The sequence below is a fragment of the Natator depressus genome, chromosome 4, assembly GCF_965152275.1.
Source record: "Natator depressus isolate rNatDep1 chromosome 4, rNatDep2.hap1, whole genome shotgun sequence".
In the NCBI taxonomy this organism is placed as follows: Eukaryota; Metazoa; Chordata; order Testudines; family Cheloniidae; genus Natator; species Natator depressus.
In genome coordinates this window covers 71,113,346-71,137,760 of record NC_134237.1, presented here as the reverse complement: position 1 = coordinate 71,137,760, position 24,415 = coordinate 71,113,346, and the positions used below count along the sequence as shown (strand labels likewise).

Here is a 24,415-nt window from a genome sequence, read left to right as displayed (position 1 = left end):
TTTCCACCAGTTCTGCTTGACTGGAAAATTTCATCAATTTTCCTGTCTCTTAGTCCTCCAGCATTTCATAATGCAGAAAGCTTGGCAATCAAAAATGGCTCTCCCACATTCGAATCACTAATTCTGTGGCACAAACGTTACTTGGAATCTGTTTGCATTTGCAGTAGCCCACTGAGAGCTAGAGCCTGTATAGCCTAGAGCACCTAATGGATTCTAATTGGCATTTGTAATGCACAGAATATGCCAGCAGCCATCTTTTTAGTTGCTTCTAACTGTGGCAAATTTTAAACATTTGGTCTGTAATTTCCCCCCCTCCCCATCTGCCTCAGGCTGCATTTTTTTTTTATTTAAGACAAAAAAGGTTCAAATGTTTCAGAGAACAAACCTAATGTAAATATGATAAAGGGACTCAATCCTATAAGGAGACGTGTGATTTAGGGTGGATTCAGGGTGAATGTGCTGTCGTTCTCTGGAGAAGACAAACTCTTCCCTTCAGTGGGAGGGGAAGTGACAGTTGGGGGAAAAGAGGGGGGGGGAGCTTGAAAGAGAGATGGAGAGAAACATAGTCTGTGAGCAAACAGAGAAACGGGATCGGAGAGAAGGGGGCAGCCAGAGGGAACAGGACAGAGAAACAGAGTAAGTGGAGAGACTGAGGCGAAGCAGGACAGATGGGCAGGAGAAGGTCCCTTTAGTTTAAAACTGGCTGGTCAGGTCAGTCCCTGAGTGATGGTGTGTTCCTGAGCCTCGGATTTGCTTGTCCCCCACCACTCAATCCATGTTATCCTGGATATCCAAAATGGAGAGCCAAAGGTCCTTCAGCTCTTGTGGATCTGGTCTGCTGTGCACCCCCTCGCCCCAGCAAGCAGCACTGAAATCAAGTCCATCTCTTCCGGAAGAGATGAGATGCTTGAGGCTCAAAGACTGACTTTGGTGTTAAACAGCACCTAGTGAGATATTTAGGGAAAGGTGAGCCTTAAACTAATAATCCATAATAGCCTATACAAAGAAGTAGATATAGATTTTTTTTATTTAGAAGGTTATATTTACTGTAGTACGTGTAGCAGTAAGTTTAGTATTTGTGTATTCACTTTTTATGTACATTCTTCATATATTTAGCATTATTGTAGATATGTGGAATCCACTTCTGGTTTTTTTCCCCCACAACCATTAGTATTGTTTTGTCCATCATTAAATAATCTTTTATCACAGTGTAACACCTCCTCAGCTCTCACCTGCAACGTGAATTATACCACCACTGTGACAGACCATTATTAAATCTTGGTCCATAGTTTTGGGAGGGGGTGACCCTGGGATGTATTTCAAATCGTAACACACTAACTCTGCTGAGAGGTCAGTTTATAGTAAGAGTAAAATATTAGGGCTGTCAAACAATTTAAAAAATTGCAATTAATCATGAGATTAAAAATAGTCATGATTAATTGCCATTTTAATCACACTGCTAAACAATAGAGTACCAATTTAAATTTATTATACATATTCTTGGATGTTTTTCTACATTTTCAAATATATCCATTTCAATTCCAATACAGAATTAAAAGAATTAATTAAAAAGAATTAAAATAAAAAGAAAAGAGTACAGTGATCCCTATAGATTTGATTCCAAATATTTGCACTGTAAAAAAAATAGTATTTAAATTCATCTCATTACAAGTACTGTGGCGCAATCTCTATTGTGAAAATGCAACTTACAAATGTAGATTTTTTTTATACATAACTGGATTCAAAAACAGAACAATGTAAAACTTTAAAACCTACAAGTCGAAGCATGAAGGGACGTATGACTGTTTAACATATGTGGCACGCACATACTTTGCAACACCGGCTACAATGGTGCCATGTGAATGCCTGTTCTCACTTTCAGGTAACTTTTTAAATAAGAAGTGGTTATCTCCCACAAATGTAAACAAACTTGTTTGGCTTAACAACAGGTAGGACTCAGATGACTCGCAAGGCACACATTAAAAGGATTAAAAACTGGCTAACTGATAGTAAACGGACAATGATCATCAAGTGGGTGTATTTCTAGTGGCATCCCACAGGGATTGGTTCTTGGCCATATTCTATTTAACAGTTTTATCAGTAGGGTTGCCAACTCTCCAGGATTCTCCTGGAGTCTCCAGGAATTAATGATTAATCTTTAATTAAAGTTTGTGTCATGTGATGAAAACTCCAGGAACACATCTAACCAAAATTGGCAACCCTATTTATCAGTGATCTGTAGGAAAACAAGATCGGGATAAGGAGTGTAGTATATAATGACAAGGATAGGTCAGTGGTACAGAGCAATATAGATTGTTTGGTAAGCTGGGTGCCAGCAAACAGAGTGAGTGAGTATGTGTGTGTATCTAGGAACGTAGGCCACACTTACAGGACGGGGGACTCTATCCCAGGAAGCAAAAACTATGAAAAACATTTGTGGGTGGAGCTGGACAATCAACTGAAAATGAGCTTTCAGTGCAACACTATGACCAATAGGACTAACTTCTCCCTCCAGACTTGACACCCCTGGCACAGTAATAACAGGGAGGAGCTGATTGAGCCCACAGGGCTCTCATTAACTCCTTCCTGGTCAACATAGGGTCTGTATACCCCAAAACAGTGTCATTCTTATGCTTCATAATCAAATTTGTTCCCCCCCATTGTATTTTTTTTAAAAAACGCAAAGAAAATACCACAGAGAACTACTTTAGAAAATCATAATTAAGGTTGCAAAATGAAGCACTCAAAAGTTAGGAAATGCCAGAATTAATGTTGTCTGTGCAACCTTAATTCAGCCCTTGTGCGTATGCATTTTGATACTGTCTGTAATTGAAGTCTTTAAACCATGATTTGAGGACTTCAGTTGCTCAGACATAGGTGAGAGGTTTTTCGCAGGAGTGGGTGGGTGAAATTCTGTGGCCTGCATTGTGCAGGAGGTCAGACTAGATGATCATAATGGTACCTTCTGACCTTAATATCTATGAATCTATGACCACACTTTTTTCCCCCACAGGACTGCTGCATCCTTCAGCGTACACATAACGAGCAGCTAATATTTTGTTTTCCTCCTATTGCTTAATGTGTGGTCCTACACTTTATTTGCTGCACCCTTTTCAAACACTGTTTTAAAAACAAATGTATCAATTTCCTTATGGGGTTTTCTACAGCACTCACTCTAACCCAGTGGTAGACAACCTGCGGCCTGTGCCACTTCCCGCAGCTCCCATTGGCCTGGGAGCTGCGGGCAGCCGTGCCTGTGGTCGGTCAATATAAACAAACTGTCTCGTGGCATGCCAGCAGATTACCCTGACGGGCCGCAGGTTGCCCACCACTGCTCTAACCTCTGCCGGCTTCAAAAACATCATTTTGTAGTCTAACAACACGCCTATGAGGTGAGGAGATGGTATTATCCCCCTTTCACAGATAAGGAACTGAGGCACAGAACAATTAAGGTCAAAGTATCCACCAATTTTGTATGCCCATACTGACACCTACTACCTGACTTTTCAGGATCTCTTTGCATTATATAGCACTTCCTATGTTCAAACCACACCACATCGACTTCAGTTGCAGATCTGAATGCTCAGCACTTCTGCAAACCAAACCTCAGTATCTCAGATAGGGAACCCAGAAAATGAGAAACAATTAGAGACCATCAGGGCTGTCCCTAAGGGGTGTATGGGGCCTGGGACATAGAAATTTGGCACCTAACCTGCCGGGGGGTGCTCCCCCCCTGCTCTGCCCAAGCCCCACCCCATTCCCCCAAAGTCCCACTCCTGCCCTGCCTCTTCCAGCCCTTGCCCCAGCTCTTTCCCCCTCCCCAGTTCTGCCCCCTCCTCTGAGCATGCTGAGCCCTTGCTCCTTTCTCCTCCCCAGCATCTCCTGGTACCACGGAACATCTGATCCATGGTAGACACGGAGAGGGAAGGGGAGGTGCTGATTGGTGGGGCCCGCCAGCGGGCAAGAGGTGCTGCAGGGAGAGGGAGCTTCTGGTAGGGGGCATCCTCCTTGCCCACTGCCTGTCTGCCACTCGTCTCCCTGTTTGCCTCCTCACCTTGCTCGCCTGCCTCATGATTTTATCAAGCGCGGGCCCTGGGGCAGTGGCCCCGATTCGCCCTATCCAAGGGATGGCTTTGGAGACCATCGCTGAGAAATTTGGTTTATGTGACTTGCCCAGCACCACAGAGGAACTCTGTGGCAGAGGCAAGGATAGAATCTAATTCTCCAGGGCAACGTTCTACTGCCTTAACGGCGAGACTGTCCTTCCACTTCCTTCAACCCCTGCTTCATTCACTGCACGCTTTCCAACTTCTGTAACAAATGAGGCAAGGGTCCTAAAGACAACAGTCTACACAAGCCTGATTCATCCCAAGAGCACCATTAGTCCTGTGCAGTGGGAGAGAGATCCTCCAGAAAAAAAAATAAATATGATCATGCAATTAAAGACTATCATAATGCATATGCACAAGAGGGCTGAATTAAGGTTGCACATTTCTTAGGCTTTGATGTTAATGTACTCACGTTGCCATGCACCCGGGTCATCTGGAGGGTTGGAACTTTTGGATGCACCACGGAGACCTCTGCCACTTGAGCTAATAGAGTGACTGATAACAGTAGTATGTTGTCATCCATTATGAGCAGCAGTACTAGAAAGGCATGGGACACTTGGCCTGTGCCTTCCACAAATATTTGCTGACCAAAATGGTGAGACACAGAAACTTTATTATAATTTCATTCCAGGTTCTGGAGCGGGCCATGCTCCAGTGGTTACAGATTCTTCTGCCCTGTTCCCACCAATCTGTTCTAGTCCCAGACATCTCTCTCCACTCTCAGCTTCTCATCCAATCTCAGCATGCTGCCTCCACTAGCCAGTTCTGATCTCCACTTATCAGGAGTCTCATACTTGTTCCAGTTTCTCCCTCTGGACTCTGTTCCAGTTCTCCCCCTTCCTGGCTCCTCATCCAATCAGTCTCTCTCCATCCTTGGTCTTCCAGTTTCCCCCATCCCCACTGGCTTCCAGTCTCCCTCCTTAGACTCTTTGTCCAATTCCAGAGTCTCCCCTCCCTTGCCTTACCTCTTTGTCTCAGGGCCTTTGCTCAGCCTGTTAATCTCTCCCTCCCACTCCTTATCTCAATCCATATCCCACCACACACACACACACACACACCCCACCCCACCCTGATCCACCTCTTGTCCCCTCTACATTTGAATCAGACAGCTTCCTCCTCTATGTTGTCTAGGCTCAAAAAATAATCAACCTAAGAGGTATTTGGCATGGAAAATTTAAGCCCAAACTGTTCGTGTTTGGCAGTCTTATAAGCAATTGAAAACAGGATCTTGTAAAGGGAAGTGTTGGGACAACCTTAATTATAGGTGGCAATACCTGCCCTGCCTGTAATACACGCCATATAATTTCACACCCCTGCACTCCACTAAATCGATTAGTAAAAATCAATTTTTTTTGGCAGAACCAAACTGAAAATTTAGGTAAGCAAATTAGGTCTAGTCCAGCAAGGTACTGAGCAACTGCAACAGCCATTGACTTTAATAGGAGTCAAGAATACACAGCCCTTTTCAGGAGGCATATATCATCTTGCAGGATTGGGATCAGTGTAAAAAATAAGATGAAGTCTGCTAACAGGAGGATTAACATCCCTACTTAGAGGGTGATATTTCCAGTTTGATTCAGAAATGCCGATGTGGCTTACTGCTCAGTACTCATCTGAACAGAACTATGCCATTGTACATTTTGTGCCTTTCACTGTTTGCTTTTTTAATGTAAATTAAGCAGGTTCTTCATCAAGACATGTCATCTGTTTCTTAGTTGAATTCCCAAAAGAGCTTAAATTAATAGGAACTATTCTTAGCTTAATGCTGATTTCTTATCAGAAATAAGTCATGACACCAGCTGCACTAAAATCAGTTACTCTGATTAATCTTTTTTTAGCAATTGTAATCTTTGACTGCTTTGCTGAACTGCTTAGCAAAAAGGCAACAAAATTAGGCAAAAATAAAATCAGAAACTGTTAAAATGTCTATCAAAGCTATTTATGTTTTGTTAGGTTTATCAGAAAGACTGACTTATCTCTGAACATACACTCTCCAATGCCCTTCGCTAGTATTTCTATTATAGGTATTAAAGTGCAAAAACAGAGATCCATGCCTTTCTTTGAATACAAGTACTTGGCAAGACTAGATGAAATAACACTGGTTTCATTAGGGCTGTACTCTGATGGGCACCATATTTTATTCAAAACATTTTTACACATTGTTTTTCACTTTCCATCCTTTGCACAGCCTGGGGCTTGGATCACTAGCAGCAACTGGCTACTTGGCTGGTCCCTTTGCCCCAATAGCAGCATATTCTCCTGATTTGCTCCTCTCACTGCATGATTCAAGAACTAAAATGAGGAGAAGCATGGGCAGATCTCCATTTGAAAAGAGAAGATTAGGACGGTTTTGCTTAGAGACATATGAAGAAATGTCTAGAGAAACTAGTTCAGGTGTTCCTATTTACCCTTTCATAACACAACAAGATTGAAACTGAAAGAGAAAAACACCCATACAAACCTCATAATTTACCTGTAGACTCGTTCAACAAAAGGAGATTATTGAGGCCCAGAAGTTAGCTTTAGATATTTGTAGGAATAGCTACAGTTACAGAAGACAGTTTTCATTCTATATCAATATAAAGGGATACAAATGCTCAAACTTCATGGCATCAGTCAACCACTGAGGACAGTTAGAAAGCTTTCCCACCTATGAGCAACATAACCAAGCACAGCCTTCCACTTCAGTAAGAGACAAGAGGCTCTGGTTAATTTTTTCCTTGAAGTGTCTTTGGTATATGTAGAGGTGCTCTTTTTTGTTAGGCTCTTGCAGCACAAGCAAAAAATATACAACCCAGAAATCTGTTTTGTGTCCCCAGGCCACTGTTCCTTTTATAGTCTTTAGCAGCAACAAGTTATTAGGGGGAAGTGTTTCTACAACCATGGCAGACTCATCCCTCCCTGTTATCTGGACCAATAGTCTTACTGTGCACTGCTTAGCTCGTCTATGAGTGGCCAGGACTTCATGCAGGCAAGGTCAGCCAGCTATAGTGTTTCATACTTGCCACACATGCCTAGTTATTTACTCCCTGGTGATCTGAGAAACACCTGAAGCAGAGGCAGAAGAAGGGTTTCTTTCTAGGGACCAGGATTGGGGCAGGGTACTAATGGCCAACAATGGTTTATTCCTTGAATGCCAGAGGGTTAGTACAAATGCAGTGTGATAGCCTACCCTTATCTGCCAATTCCTATGGTCATATAGTCACATCACATGCTCCACTTCTACTTCCTAGAACACTAAAGGTGAATTAGAGCACAATTTTTGGCAAGTGGTGTTGCACCTCTTCAGAGGAACAGGGATGAATAGGTATCTGTGAGACATACACCTGGCCACCCAGGTACTCTAATTCCATAGTCAAGGGGGCAGCAGTGAGTGAAGCAGAAAGATGCTAGAGGGAGGCACACTCGCTGAGGCTTGGGAAATAAAAGGGAGTTCTGTGCCACTGCTTTTTGCAGAGGGGGAAGTTGTCTTCAGGATCATTTAAACCAGTGAATGTAGGTGATGTAACCCAGCGTCTCTTAAAAGGGCAATAATTAACTGTATACTTTCTGCTTTAACTAACTGAATTATATAGATTTACAAGAATACTTTACAATAAAATAAGAGGCAACCAAAAAGAACAAAAAAAAAAGCAAGGGCACACCCAACGATCTCGGAAAGAAGAAAATCTCCTAATACTGTCTCACAACCCCATCTCTACCACCTCTTCAATCACATCTTTTATAAAGTAGGCTTGTCAGGAAATACCCAAGGAGAATAGGTGAGTTACCTATTCTGGCCAACAACATGGGTTCTGAGAGACAAGGGAAGAAAGCCAGTTCTAAACCCTTGCTAAGAATGCTCCGCCACCAGCCCACCTCATTGTGCCAGTAAATGCTTTTAGCTTAAGTGCTTTACATGACCTCAAATGCCACAATCACTGCAGTGCCCAAGAAATGTGGTCTCTGAAACAGCTGGGACCCACATCATTCAAAGGTTACAGTGAAAATCTTAAACTTCAACAGGAAGTTGATCGATTGCTTATCTGATCAGTGTTCTGAATAGACTATGTGCTCTACAAGAAACTCCACTTAATAAGCAGGACATCGTATTCTACACTACCTCCAAATGGCTTGTTGACAGCCTATGATAGAATACACTCTAGTAATCTAACCTCAAGTTGACAAAAGGCACAGATAATACAGTAAGGTCTGTCTCTGAAAGGAAAGACGGCAACCTCCTTTCTGGATGCCTAAGAAAGATATTACTGAACCACCAGAAATCATGGGTAGGGCTCAGTGTTTGTCATACAGATCATGGAAGTCATGGATTCCATGACTTTCTGCAACCACCATGACTTCTGCAGTGGCCAGTGTGGCTGACCCCAAGGCCAGACTGCTCAGGTGTCCCTGGGGACGGCCACACCAGCTGCTGCTGGAGCAACTCTGCAGCCAGATGCTCAGGCGGCACCGCAGACAGCCACATCGGCCACTGCTGGAGCGGCCCCAGGCAGCTGACCCCAGGGACGACCCGAGCAGCGGTGGCCAGTGCTGCTGGCCCTGCCCCAATGCAGTAGTGGCTCCCTGCCCCAGCAGGTGCCCCAAGACAGGGACAGGTTATGGGGGCGTGAATTTTTATTGATTGCCCATGACCTGTCAATGACTTTTACTAAAAATACCCATGACTAAATAGTAGCCTTGATCATGGGAAAAGAACACAGAAACTGCTTTTTTAAAAATCATGAATAGCCACACCTGGGAAGCAATATGGAAAAATAAACATTTCACATACATTTTAAGCCATCTGATATTTGCTGCTACCTGTAAATCCAGAGCCCAGTAGAGTTCCAAGAATACCATACAGTAAACCACCTTCACTTTTGTTCATACTTATATATCATGTGCCAGATGGAAATTTCAGTCACTATGAGAATGGTGAACCATACACCATATTCTTTCAGAAATATACGTTTCCTGCCTGATTTAAATAGGATACTTATGTGGACTAACTCTCCAGGTGTACTGGGTTAACCAACAGCTATCAGCACAGCCAGGTATCAGAAGTTATTATTCAGCTATTCTGGCATTGTCAAAGCTCTGGCAGCTGATGAAAACACATTTAATTAGGAAAAAGGTGGCTCAGACATTTATTTATTCAGGGCATCATTGCCCAAGCCTTCGCTGTGTTGAACTCTGCTTCATGCACAGATGGAAATATGTTAAACCTACCACTGGTCTAGCCCCAGGGGAGAAGCAGCTCTGAAAAACCACAAAAAATACAGCCCTAAATGAACAACGTATGACTCAAAACAAAAGCCTGCTCAATGTCATGGCTGCCCTGATATTTCTCAACACCAATGCCCATACTTCCAGGACAGGACTTTCTCTAATTACATTGATACTCAACTCAAATACGTGTAGTCACCTGAAACAAAGAACTAGATTCCTTGTTCTCCCAAAAGGGACACATTCTGCTACGAGCAGAGCCCTCAGAATCTGACTCTAGAACCTTTGAAAAGCAGCAGTTCTATTTAATATTTAATTTAATTTTGGTGCTGTAGATACATTTTAACAGAAAGAAGATCAAAAAGTGTTGTAAATCAACTTCTATTTTGATCACAGATGGAGAACTGTAGGCAGAAAAAGGTGTAGTTTCTTTTAAAAAACACTATATATTTCCTAAGGTACAGTACAGGAGGAAGTTTGGGGTCAAGAACAGCATTATTCTGGTTGGAACAGAACTGTCCACTGGCAAAATCAATGGGACAATTTGCTGTTTCACAGAAGTGTGTTTGTCTTAAAATTTTTAAATAACCATGTTGAAAAAAAGTGTAAATAGCGATGTGGGTTAATTTTTGTTTACATAATATCTTTCATCCCAACGATTCTCAAAGCATGTGTACAAACTGTAGCCTTGATCCTACAAGAAAAACCACTTAGGTGGATCCCAAACCCTAAGCTGAGCCCTCACTGGGGCTTTTATGACCCTTGGATGAATGAGCCTGAGGCAAATCAAGTCTGACCACCCTTCTGCCTCGGTCAGGTACAAGGGATCGTGTCCTGCACCTGGGCTCATCCTTGAGGTGGTGCTCCTTTCTGTTGATATAACATAGTGGAGAACGAATGCGGCCTTTGAGTGGATGTCTCCCTGGAGCTCAGGATAGAACAACAGCTCACTGATGCACCGAGAGACTAACCCAATGGCGGAGGCCTTTTGTAGCCTTCTTCTTGGTTTCTGAGGTGGCCGGTTCTGATCTCTCTAGAAGAGAGAGCTCCAGATGTGCCTCCTTCACTGTGACTATTCTCGAAAAGAGCAACAGACTGAACACTACTCTGGGACAGGTCCTTCTCCAAGACAAAGCAGACACTGGAAGTGCAGTCATTAATAGATGTTGATATGTTTCATGAAGGACAGGTCTTAAATCTTGGTCTTAAATCCGCTATAATGCCAATACCTTGCACATGGGGGTGGGTTCTAGTTTAACAGACTTATATTTAAATATATTTTTCTTTGCTGGCTGGTATAAAAAGAAAATTACACATTTTATAAAAGGCTAAGGAAGAATAAACGGCACTATAGGAAGAGCAAGCCAACAGTGTAGGGGATTCAGGTCTGCTGCCATAAGTAATAAGAAGGAATGGGGCATGGTTGGGCCTGCTTTGGCCTTTATGCTTCCAGGTGAGTGGATACAAGGGGAACTAGAACACAGGCCCACCCCCAAAAGACAGTGCTGGCCAAAAGAATCCGATCTCGTGCTGCATATGGGTCACATGCATGCAAAGAGTGGAATCTGTGTGATAATCACTCAAAGAAGAAAGGTTAGTTTCTGAGGGGCTCAATCTCTGCAGGAGCCCTCAACTAAGGGTATGTCTATACTGCATTTTAAAACCCGTGGCAGCGAGTCTCAGATCACAAGTCTACAGACTTGGGTTTGTGCTGCTGTTAAAAGCAGCAGTGTAAACACTGCAGCCAGCGCTGCAGTAAAGGCTCTGGAACCCATCCCCCCACATAGGCTTCAGAGCCCCACCCTCCAGCCCAGGCTGCAATGTTTACACTGCTGATTTTAGCACTGTAGTGCAAGCCCAAGTCTATAGATCTGGGCTTAGACTGGGTAGATATATCCCAGTTCTCACCTTAGTCCTCTGCTACATCAAGACCTCATCACGGCCTGTCTCTTTCTTCCAGCTCAGAGCCATCCCACACCTACACCCTTCTTGGATATTATCCCTGCTCACAGATGTGACCTTGGAATATAGTTATGAGACCTTGAGACTGTGAGCACACCACAAATGGACCCCCGCAGCTCACAGAGGGGCAGTCCTGTTGAGGAAACGAACCAAATTCTGAATTTCATAATAAATGCAAAGGCATTTAAAAGATATGATGTTAAAAAGATGGGCTAGAATATTTTGTATAAATTGATATACATCTGTCATGTCTTGCAAATGGCTTGTCTATTTAACCTCAAATTGTCCCAGTTTTCTTCCTGGATAGAGAACCACAAGTGCATAATTACAGGCACATTGGTTTTGTTTCAGTGAAACTAGAAGAGGGTCAAACTTTGGCTTTAGAACAAAACTTGTAACAATAACCTTAATCACAGCTAGACTAGCATCTCTCCATAATTAGATTTATGAAATTAACATCCCCCGTACCTTGGAAAATGTGAGCTTTAGAGATAAACAGTGAAGCTGAATTTTAAAAAGACTTCATTTATATTTTTCAATGTAGTGAGCTGTGACTGACATTTCTGAAATCTCAGGAGAAGTCTTTTCATTGCTGCTATTTTCATGTCTTCAGATTGAGAGGATTATTCCCTAGATAATTTTAACCAGAAGTAGATTTCAGATAAATTTTCTTCTGGTAGTCAGAAGAAAAATAATACAGTATGTCCCAACAGAGTGCATTCAGAGTCTCTTGCACTCCAACTTTTCACCTGCTTTATTATATTGTGACTGTCAAAGGAAAGATTTCATTAAAAGTTAATTTTAATCTAATGAATAATAATGAATACTGCTTAGACATTGCCTGCCAAAGTTGACTGTCTAAGGAATCTTGCAGTGATTGCTATGGCAAGGAAGCTAAAGCCATAAATACATCAATATATTTTAATTAATTATTATTGACAATAAGAAAAGATATTAGAATTTTATTTAACTGCTACTGACATTCTCCTAGAGTTAAGCATGCAGATTAGGATGATGACTCTTGGATACTGCAATTTCATTACAGTCTCTCCTAATTTCTCAGTTGACATTATACTACAGACTATGATGATTATTAGTATTCATGCAATGCCACAGTTGTGCATGGCTCTTTACAGACAGTTTAGAACTCCAATTCCTTGGATAGGAATTGGTAATAATCTAATTAGTCATAATATAGCGGATCAGTGACATGCTGCCAAAATATCAAGTGGTTTGTTAAAAAAATTTCCACCTCAGTTAGCAAACATATCACATTCCTCAGCAAGATAAAGCCCCAACAACAAAAAATAAACACACAAAAATAAAAATACTTTTAATTCCATTGGTTTTTTTGCACTTTCCTTTGAAGTATCTGGTACTCTGTCACTGTCAGAGATTGAATACTGAATGAACACTTGTCCAACCTGGTATGTCAATTGCGTATTTTCCTGTAACAACTTTACATGCTCCACTCCTATTCACTTAGGACATACATGGGGAGATTAGAGGATAATTTTTTTTAGATGCGGTGTTGCACTTGATAAAAAAAGCCAGTGGGATTATAAAGTTAAGCACATTTAAATGCTTTACTGGATTGCAGTGAGAGTGCTCAGAACCTTGCAAGATCAGTTACTGAGCCTAACAACACTGTCAATTAGAGTAAGCTGTAACGGTACTTTCTGGGATGTGGACACTGAACACTGGCAACTTAATTCAGACAACAAAACTCATTTCACAGAAGCCAAACTGTCACAGCATATGGACTTTCAACCACTGTTCTGATAAGGGCAGGATTTGACTATTGCTCCTCACCTTTTTGACAGGGTTACTGACCTAGTGGATATAGGGGAAACAGTGGAAGAGATCTCGATTTTAATAAGGTTTTTGTCACAGTCCCACATGACATTCTTATAAATCAACTAGAGAAATGCTGCCTAGATAAAATTACTATAAGGTGGGTGCACAATTGTTGACAGACCATACTCCGAGTAGTTAATTATCAATGGTTCACTTTCAAACTGGGATGGTGCATCTAATAGGGATCCACAGGAGTCAGTCCTGGGTCTGGTACTATTAAATATTTTCATTGATGACTTGGATAAAATGCTTATCAAATTTCAAAATTTGCAGAGGACACCAAACTGGGAAGAATTGCAAGCACTTTGGAGGACAGGATTAGAATTCAAAACTTTGACAAATTGGAGAATTGGTCTGAAATCAGCAAGATGAATTCAATAAAGACAAGTGCAAAGTAACATACTTAGGAAGGAAAAAGCAAATGCACAGCTACAAGATGGGGAATAACTGGCTAGGCAGTACTACTGCTGAAAAGTATCTTGGGGTTAGAGAGGATCACAAATTGCATGAATCAACAACATGATGTAGTTCAAAAAAAAAGTCTAATATTCTGGGGTGTATTAACAAGAATGTTGTAAGTAAGACATGGGAGGTAATTATTCCATTCCACGTGGCACTGGTGAGGCCTCAGATGGAGTACTGTGTCCAATCCTGCATACTAGACTTGAGGAAAGATGTGAACAAATTGGAGATTGTCCAGAGGAGAGCAACAACAACGTTTAAAAGGTTTAAAAAACTGACCTATGAGGAAAGGTTAAAAAACTGGGCATATTTAGTCTTGAGAAAAGTGGTGAGACTTGATAACAGCCTTCAAAATATGTTAAGGGCTGTTATAAAGAGAATGGTGATCAACCATACTCCATGTCCACTGAGAGTAGGGCAAGTAGTAATGGCTTAATCTGCAACAAGAGAGATTTAGGTAAGCTATTAGGACAAAACTTTCTAACACTAAGAGTAATTAAGCTTTGGAATAGCCCTCCAAAGGGAGGCTGTACAATCCCTGCCTTTGGAAGTTTTAAAGAACAGGTTGGACAAAACACCTGTTGGAGATGGACTAGGTTTACTTGGTCCTGCCTTGTCACAGGGAGCTGGACATGACTTCGAGGACCTGTCCAGCCCTAAATTTCTGTGATTCTAGTACTCCTTTTAATTTAACCCCTTTCATATAGGGTAGTTATAAATTACATTAAGCAACAAAAAAGTGGTAAATTGAAGCATATTCCTGTGTTTATGAGTGGGAGGAGCACTTCAAGGAATACCACTTACATTTTTCCTCCATTTGTGGTATACAGCCATATAACAAGGGTTATCATACTATTAGATCTCATTGTGATCTGAAGGCCAGAATAAACGAGACAGACTAAGACCACAAGTAGGGTCAGTGTAACTAACATATTAGTAGGCTTAGAACTTATTTGGATTCCTTTGTGCCCAATGTAACCTTGAGGTTCTTGATACTGGGTGAGAACTGACTTTCCAACAACAATGATTTTGGAACAGTTCAAGTAAAGCATCTTTCTTTCTTTCTTTTTTTTTTTTTTTTTGAAAACATGACTTCTAGTCTATTTAATTATGACATCAAGAGTGGTTTAAAAAAAGAACAGAATAAATCATTTTCACTTATAGCTAGCATGATAAAGATGCAACTACTATATAAGGGCTAGTAAAACCTTTTTTTTTTTTCTTTTCACCTACCTATTCTACCAATCAAGGTATTATTTCTAGTTGGCCAAACATCTCAACTTGAAATCTCATGTCCTGATGAGATAGTGCAGTGAGATGTGAGCAGTGAGATGTGAGCAAACATCAGAAAGCTAGCATCAGCAAATACTCTAATGGAAAAATGCCTCACTGGAAAAACGAGTGAAAGATTTACATTTACTTTGAGCACCATACCTGTACGCATAGCATCTTTCTGAATACTTTGATAGTTATGCCAGTCCTTTCTTTTCAAGCCATCTGTCCAGGTATAGAGCTGTCCATCTCCCAGGCCCAGTGGAAATGTCTGTAGAAAAGGAAGGGAATGATTTTTATTATTAAAGCATAGAGGCATTTATGAGCTAATACAGGAATTGAGGCATCCTTTTAACTGAAAGTTAATATAAAATTGGTTTCTAACAAGTTTAATTTTGTACCAGGTATTGTACAACAATACAACTGTAAAGGAGATTAAATATTTTGTAGCACTGCTTTTTGAGTCTGCCATTCTTGTCTGCAAGGTATTTGGCTAATACAAGGCACATATTGAACCCCACATGCAGTAAATCAAGTCTAGCTGGACCTGAAAATTCAGCAAGAAAGCTACACCATTTCTTTCTCGACTAAATGACTAATAGCCACACAACAACAGTAAAACTGTACCACTTCTTCAGCCTTGTATTTCTCACTCCCATGGATTTTTCATAGCAAGAGGGTATTGTAAAGGGAAGGAAGATGATTCACTGAAAGTGAGCAGTTTACAAAACACCCAGGACACACAAAACACCTCCCAACCCTGTAAACTCAAGAGCTGTCCAGCAATTTTTTAACTAATCATTGCTCACAACGGGAGATTTAAGTGCTCAGCACACCTCCATTGGGCTCTTAAATGCAAACTATTGGTACACACAAAGGACCACATTCTTGGGTCTGTTCCAGCCCTTTCACTTTGCTCCACTAATACAAAAGGCCTGTAAAGCCAGTAGATGTGGCCCTGGTATAGTGGTAACCAGAGGAGGGCAAGAGGTACTGCTGGCATATTGGCCTTACATATTCCAGCCCTCAGTTTGTTGGGAGAGGATATTTCTATGCTATGGCTATTCTTAAATGTCAGGCCAGTTCCTTGGAATCATAGGAAGCTAGGTGTATTATAAATTAGAACAATTTAGGGCCACTGTAATTTATGTTGGAGGTCAGTTGGCCAGCCTCAGAATTGTGAAGCTTCAAAAAGGTGGCATAAAACCTCCTTTACTTTTACTCCCACTTCACTGTCTCAGGACCCTGCCCAAGCACAGTTAATCGACCCCACTTTCAGGGCCAATACATTTAACAGTAGTGAATGCTATAACCTTTCAAGTTATAGTCATGAGATATAGTTATGAGTTCAGTCGTCACCACAGGACATAATTGTGCCATTGGTTACAAACATGCTATTCCTATTGATTTCAGAGAGTCTCACAGCTAAAGGGCAGAATTTGTCTCAGAATATACACTGGTTAGCAGCACATTTCCACTGCACATGCACACCAAACTTTGATCCCTTTTTTCAGTTTCGAATATTATTTCACCCACATAGTAAAACATTTTTTGCTTTAAAGGATCAAACAGCAACATAAGAGAGACCACAGTAAACTGACAGGAAATGCTTCCAAAATCTTCAGATAAAGATTTGAGTACCCCCTACTAGGCCTGACTTGTAACTGACACACACAGTGCAGGTCTACACTATGGGGCTAAGTAGACTTAAGTTACCCAACTCCAGCTACGGGAATAATGCAGCTGGAGTCAACATACTTTAGGTCGACTTATTGCAGTGTTTACACCATGCTGGGTTGACGGGTTATGCTTCTCATTCCGGGGGAGTACTAGAGTTGATGGAAGAGTGATCGGCAGTTGATTTAGCGGGTCTTCACTAGACTCACTAAATCGACCCCCAGTGGATTGATCGCCACGCATCAATCCCTTGGTAAGTAGAGACAAACCCTCAGAGACAGGTCTCATCTGGAATAGGTAGATCGTGCATGACAATTTCCATGGTGACTATATAAAATCTAGTCCTAAGATTACTGTTCTGCATCTTAACCCCTGGACCATACTGCCCTGTCCAATATGCTATCTCCTACCCATTGAACCATAACATACTCCCCATCCCCTCTTCCTTGGATAATGGAGCTGGAATTTCTATATGGCCCTTTCCACGTCCAGTTAGAAGCCAAGTTTCCACCTTACCCCCCTGCCCTCAGATTACTGGGGTCCTTAGGCTCAGCCATACCCCTCTGCCTGAGGGAACAGGATGGTTAACAGTTTTCATGCTCTCTGCCTAAACACAGTCAGAGAAAATAGAACACCAGTCAGCACATTTCCTCATGATGTGGAAACTAGCCCAAGCAATGTTCCCTGCCACTTTGTCAAGGCTCTCTTGCAGGTAATAAGTGTGGAAGCAGTAAAGATAAATGGTGCCAACATGTGCTAGCCAATTTTGAGCCCTGCTTCTACAGTATATTTCACCTGCCTCCAACAGTAAAAGACTTTTTTGTCTCGGACTCTCTTTTTGGAAAAGGCTCTCAAAAATGAAATGGTAAAGTATCATTAAATAAAAGTAGTAGATAGCAAATAAAATCCGAATCTGACAGACTGTATGGCACTGACAAGGTAATTTCAAATGCCACTGGAGATTTTTTTCAAACCCTTAATTTAAGAAAACTTGCTCCGAAATTATGTAGACATGGAAATACAAGCAAAGTGGAATATTATACATTTTTACTGCTATCTACCTGATATGAAAACTGCCACTTAAATTGAAAGTAAAAAGTGGGTCTGTTCTGTTAATTGCAGCTTCAAGCCAAAAAGTTATGCAAAATGGAAAGCATATTCATATTTACGCATCTTTCAAATGTTTTCAAGTGTGCATCAGTGGAAACATAAAGATCTGCTTGAAGGGCAACCCTAGGGAAGCAACATTTGATAAGCATTCCACTGAACAGTGCAACAATTCCAACATCTTATATTGCGCTAAAAATGGTTATAAATCTCATATGCTTAAAGTATATGAACTAAATGAACACAGGACTCAGTCCTATTCCATTAATGATGTAGACACTTAGTGTTACTGGCAGCCCCAAAATGGGTGATACTCAATGGTTTTGCAGTACAAGACTAAAGCATATCCAGCTTATTACATGTAACAGGAGGGTGGAAGGAAAAAAAAGTAGGACAGCTGCATGCATTAGCTCAGTGATGGTTGATTGCTTGGTTTTTATGTCAGAAATGTACATAAACATTTTGGCAACCAGATTTAGATCCATCAGTGATTCTTATTTGATTTTACTTGATTGTTTGACATACCGTATTTTCTGATGACAGGAAACTAATACTCAAATTCATTGAGTATCAAGTATCTCTAATTACTGCAGTAGTTTCAAATGTCCTAAGAGTACCTATTAATAGATTGAAAACTGAGTTGAGGAGGGAAAGGAAAATCTATTTCACAGAAGTAATTCACTGTTTTATCCACCTTTCTATCATGATGATTTTAAATTCTAACATGACCTAATATAGGTCATTGCTTAATTCTTACAGTATGGGCAAGTAACTTACAAACCTATCACTGGAAATGCAATCCAGTCTGTATTACTGAGGTCAGAAAAGAAGTCATTCCATTATCTTTTAATTAAAAATGCATATTCTTAGAAATGACAAAGCTAGAGGAAGTGTTTAAACTGTTTTTAGCAAAAACAAAGCCCAAGATGTTTATTTAGAATCCATACCTTCCACATATCTGTTCTCTACTATTAAAGAGAATTGTGAAATTCATTGCAGATCTCCCTTCTATCGAAACCATTTGCTCCTTCACATAAGATTCACATTGCAACTGATTTTTGATGAATGCCAGGAGCAATTTGATACTTACTTTAGTATTTTCACCAAAATAATAGATTCTAGTGTTCTGGTAATAGACAGTTTCTACTTGTTAACATAATACAGAGAAAATTGGTTAACAACTGAGAAAACTACTGAACACAGTTATTGCTTGATAAACTGTCACTTCTGTAGGTGAAAATGTTCCTACTCAAGCACTGAACTCACTGATATGCATTCTAATAATTCCATGTGATTGATTCAGTTTACAGTCCGTATGAGTGTTGAACTAAGAATTTAAAAGTTCGTTTTCAAAAGAACATGGTGTCCATGCTGTACATTACCCTAACAAAATTAAGTTCAACTCTGCTCTCTGAGACCATACCTTCCTGTGAAACCGTGCATCTGGGGTCATTCTGGCTCATTGAATAAAATTTAAATAAGATCACACCACATTGAGAGCACTGAGTGTTGCAGCCTACAACTAGTTTGCTGGGGTCTCCAACTTGCATTTAGGCACACTCTTGTTAATTATTTGTATTTACTTTACTTGATAGCATTTACAATTCTAATGTACTATGGATCTTTCTTGCAACCACAACATAGTTTAATAAAAGTGGCAAAGAGTCCTGTGGCACCTTATAGACTAACAGGCCAGCGAGGTTGAAGTGTTCTCCTACAAGTTTTTGTATATTGCCATTCCTAATTTCTGATTTGTGTCCATTTATCCTTTTAGGTAGGGACTGTCGGGCATTGGCACACTCACTGAAGGACTGTCCAGATATGCGGACTCTCTACTCAGACCCTATGCCACCAGCACTCCCAGCTATCACCGTGAAACCACTGATTTTCTGAGAAAACTACAATGCATTGGTGATTTTCCAGAAAACACCATCCTAGCCATCATGGATGTAGAGGCTCTCTACACAAACATCCCACACACAGATGAAATACAAGCTGTCAGAAACAGTATCCCTAATGATGCCACAGCACAACTGATTGCTGAGCTCTGTGACTTTATCCTCATGCACAATTATTTCAAATTTGGTGAGAATACATACCTCCAGACCAGTGGCACCGCTATGGGCACCCGCATGGCCCCACAATATGCCAACATTTTTATGGCTGACCTGGAACAACGCTTCCTCAGCTCTTGTCCACTCATGCCCCTTCTCTACCTATGCTACATTGATGACATCTTCATCATCTGGACCCATGGGAAGGAAATCCTGGAAGAATTCCACCACGATTTCAACAGCTTCCACCCCACCATCAACCTCAGTGTGGACCAATCTACATGGGAAGTCCACTTCCTAGACACCACGGTGCAAATAAGTGGTAGTCACATTAACACCACCCTATACCGAAAACCCACCGACTGCTATGCCTACCTTCATGCCTCCAGCTTCCATCCCAGACGCATCACACGATCCATTGTCTACAGCCAAGCACTGGGGTACAACCACATTTGCTCCAACCCTTCAGACAGAGACCAACACCTACAAGATCTTCACCAAGCATTCTCAAAACTATGTTACCCCCATGAGAACATAAGGAAACAGATCCACAGAGCCAGATGTGTACCCAGAAGCCTCCTGCTGTGACACAAGCCCAAGAAAGAAACCAACAGAATTCTACTGGCCATCACATACAGTCCTCAGCTAAAACCTCTCCAACGCATCATCAGTGATCTACAACCCATCCTGGACAACGATCCCTCATTTTCACAGGCCTTGGGAGGCAGGCCAGTCCTCACCCACAGACAACCCGCCAACCTGAAGCATATTCTCACCAGCAACTACACACCACACCATAGTAACTCTAACTCAGGAACCAATCCATGCAACAAACCTCAATGCCAACTCGATGCCACATATCTACACCAGCGACACCATAATAGAACCTAACCAGATCAGCCACACCATCACCGGTTCATTCACCTGCACGTCCACCAATGTAATCTACGCCATCATGTGCCAGCAATGCCCCTCTGCTACGTACATAGGCCAAACTGGACAGTCCCTACGTAAAAGGATAAATGGACACAAATCAGATATTAGGAATGGCAATATACAAAAACCTGTATGAGAACACTTCAACCTCGCTGGACACACAATAGCAGATTTAAAGGTAGCCATCCTGCAGCAAAAACAACTTCAGGACCAGACTTCAAAGAGAAACTGCTGAGCTTCAGTTCATTTGCAAATTTGACACCATCAGCTCAGGATAAAACAGAGACTGTGAATGGTTAGCCAACTACAAAAGCAGTTTCTCCTCCCTTGGTGTTCACACCTCAACTGCTAGAAGAGGGCCTCATCCTCCCTGATTGAACTAACCTTGTTATCCCTAGCCTGATTCTTGCTTGAATATTTATACCTGCCTCTGGAAATTTCCACTACATGCATCTGACGAAGTGGGTGTTCACCCATGAAAGCTTATGCTCCAATACGTCTGTTAATCTATAAGGTGCCACAGGACTCTTTGCCACTTTTACAGATCCAGACTAACATGGCTATCCCTCTGACAGTTTAATAAATACATTCACTGACATTAATTTAGGAAAAGGGTAAATATAAATCCAAACACTATGTAACAAACAAGCTGGAACTCCAGCTCATTAATCCAATGCATGAGTAAATATGGTAGTTAGCCTATATCCATCTGAAATCCTTTTCTGGAATTTTGATAGGACTAGGTGACCCTTCAAAAATAACTAACAGGAAAGGAAAACAAAACAAACAAAACCTCACAATACATATACATAGCTGATGCTGTCAAAAGAATAATTGGAATCTGTGTGTATAGATCCCCCACTTCCCTTATATCAAATTAAATACAGTTAAGGGGAAAAAAAAAGATACCATGGTGATTTTTGAGGCTTTATCTTACATGCCTTCATTCATTCTAGAGGAGAATTAAATACAGTGATCTTGTAAGCCATTTCCTAACTGTTGCATTCAGACAGCGTAATATCTCTAATGAAACCTGTTGACGAGAAGCGGTTAGGGGATTAGATTCAATTAAATGTACATGTACATCCGTCTGCCCTCCCCTGCCCCCCCCCCCACACCACAGTGTTGCTTATGAACACAAAGCACGTTTTTTGCAATTTTGTACTATTTCAGAACCAAAATTCTGTGGAAAAGGAGTGAAGAAATTTTGCAGTAGGGCAGATTCTATGGCCTTGGAAACCTGAGTTGAAGGACTGCAGACATCTCCAAGATTTCCCTTGTCAGCAGCTGAGGAAAGCCTTTCCTTTTGTTGTTTCTATACTGCTTAACAAGTTTTTAAAACCATTTGAAAAAACTGTTTCCTGGACTTGGCTTCTTTTATTTTTATTTTTTTAAAGAGGCCAGTCTGACGGGTTGGATCACAGAAACCCCCTTGGGGCTGCCAACTGATGTGCTAAGACAATTACTGCCCCTGCTTTTCCTGCCCTCCCAGCTTGGGACTTCAGTGCCCTGCCTGGTTTGAGCCAGACCCACTAGCCTGCTGCAAACCCAGACACAGGTCTGAACCACATCCCCTAACAGCTGTAGGCTTAAACTGAGAGTGGCTTAAGAAGCGTTCCTGTCTTGAACACTCAGGTGCTCAACTCCCAGTGAGGTCCAAACCCTAAATAAATCCACTTTACCCTGTATAATGCTTATACAGGGAAACTCATAAATTGTTCGCCCTCTATAACACTGATAGAGAGCTATGCACAGCTGTTTGCCCCCCCCCCCGCCAGGTATTAATACATACTCTGGGTTAATTAATAAGTAAAAAGTGATTTTATTAAATATAGAAAGTAGGATTTAAGTGGTTCCACGTAGTAACAGACAGAACAAAGTGAATTACCAAATAAAGTAAAATAAAATGTGCAAGTCTGAGTCTAATACAGTAAGAAAACTGAATACAGACAGAAAAGAAGTACTTGTGGCTGTTACTCTGAAACCTGAATACAGACAAAATCTCACCCTCAGTGGTGTTCCAGTAAGCTTTCTTTTACAGACTAGTCTCCTTCTAGTCTGGGTCCAGCAATCACTCACACCACCTATAGTTACTGTCCTTTGTTCCAGTTTCTTTTAGGTATCCTTGGGGGTGGAGAGGCTATCTCTTGAGCCAGCTGAAGACAAAATGGAGGGGTCTCCCACGGGCTTAAATAAACTTTTTCTTGTGGGTGGAGATCACCTACTCTCTCCTATGCAAAGTCCAGCTCCAAGACAGAGTTTTGGAGTCACCTGGGCAAGTCACATGTCCACGCATGACTCAGTTTTTACAGGCAGCAGCCATTGTTTGCATGTTACCTTGAACGTCCTCATGTAGACGTCTTATGTGGATTGGAGCTTTCCAAGGTCCATTGTGCATTAAGTGCTTCTTGATTGGGCACTTAACTTACAAATTCCTTTCTAAAGAAGCTGACCAAATGTCTTACGAAGGCTATTTAAAATCAATCAAGTGTACAGCCAATATTCATAACTCCGAATACAACAATGACAGATGCATACAAATACGATGAATATATTCAGTAGATTATAACCTTTACCTAGATATGTTATATGTAGCATAAAACATATTCCAGTTATGTCAGATATACACTCAGAAGCATGTTTCCATAAAACCTTATGGGGAACACCATCACAACCAGTTACACACAAATTAATGGAATATGATTTTAAGACTGATGAAAACTGACTTTTAACCTCATGTCAAGGAAAAATTCTAAAAGGTCAGTATTGCCCCAACAGCTCTTTAATGACTTTAAACAAAAATAAAAAATTCTATCCTACAAAAAAGAAACAAGGACAATTTGCTAAGGTTCATGTGGCAGATATAGTAGTTTCCTGAAATATTATTGGAGAACCTTAATGAATTAAGTTGAAGTATCCTTGAATTTCACTGTATTAAATGCAAAGGTTATTATTATGGGTCTGGATGATCAAAAAACTGTACTGAAGAATCACAGAATTATAGGCTTTAAGGTCAGAAGGGACCATTATGGTGGTCTAGTCTGACCTCCTGCACAACTCAGGCCACAGAATCTCACCCACCCATTCCTGTAACAAATGCCTAACCTATGTCTGAGCTATTAAAGTTCTCAAATCATGGTTTAAAGACTTCAAGGTACAGAGAATCCTCCAGCAAGTGACCCGCGCCCCACACTGCAGAGGAAGGCAAAACCCCCCTGGGCCTCTGCCAATCTGCCCTGGAGGAAAATTCCTTCCCAGCCCAAATATGGCGATCAGCTGAACCCTGAGCACGTGGGCAAGATTCACCAGCCAGATACCCAGGAAAGAATTCTCTGTAGTAACTCAGATCCCACCCCATCAAACATCCTATCACAGGCCATTGGGCATATATACTGCTAATATTCGAAGATCAATTAATTGCCAAAATTAGGCTATCCCATCATATCATCCCTTCCATAAACTTATCAAGCTTAGTCCTGAAGCCAGATATATCTTTTGCCCCCACTGCTTCCCTTGGAAGGCTGTTCCAGAACTTCACTCCTCTGATGGTTAGAAACCTTTGTCTAATTTCAAGTCTAAACTTCCTGATGGCCAGTTTATATCCATTTGTTCTTGTGTCCACATTAGTACTGAGCTTAAATAATTCTTCTCCCTCCATGGTATTTATCCCTCTGATATATTTATAGAGAGCAATCGTATCTCCCCTCAGCCTTCTTTTGGTTAGGCTCAACAAGCCAAGCTCTTTGAGTCTCCTTTCATAAGACAGGTTTTCCA

At 41.2% G+C, this 24,415-nt stretch overlaps 1 protein-coding gene across 7 annotated transcripts in view; it reads right to left on the bottom strand.

Annotated features, from left to right (window-relative positions):
- GALNTL6 (polypeptide N-acetylgalactosaminyltransferase like 6) overlaps positions 1-24,415 on the bottom strand; it is a 927,841-nt gene that overhangs the window by 563,948 nt on the left and 339,478 nt on the right. For all 7 annotated transcript variants that reach the window (XM_074951162.1, XM_074951163.1, XM_074951157.1 and 4 more), the window contains one exon: positions 15,030-15,138. In XM_074951162.1, the coding sequence (XP_074807263.1) occupies positions 15,030-15,138 (109 nt within the window). The remainder of the gene's footprint in view (positions 1-15,029; positions 15,139-24,415) is intronic.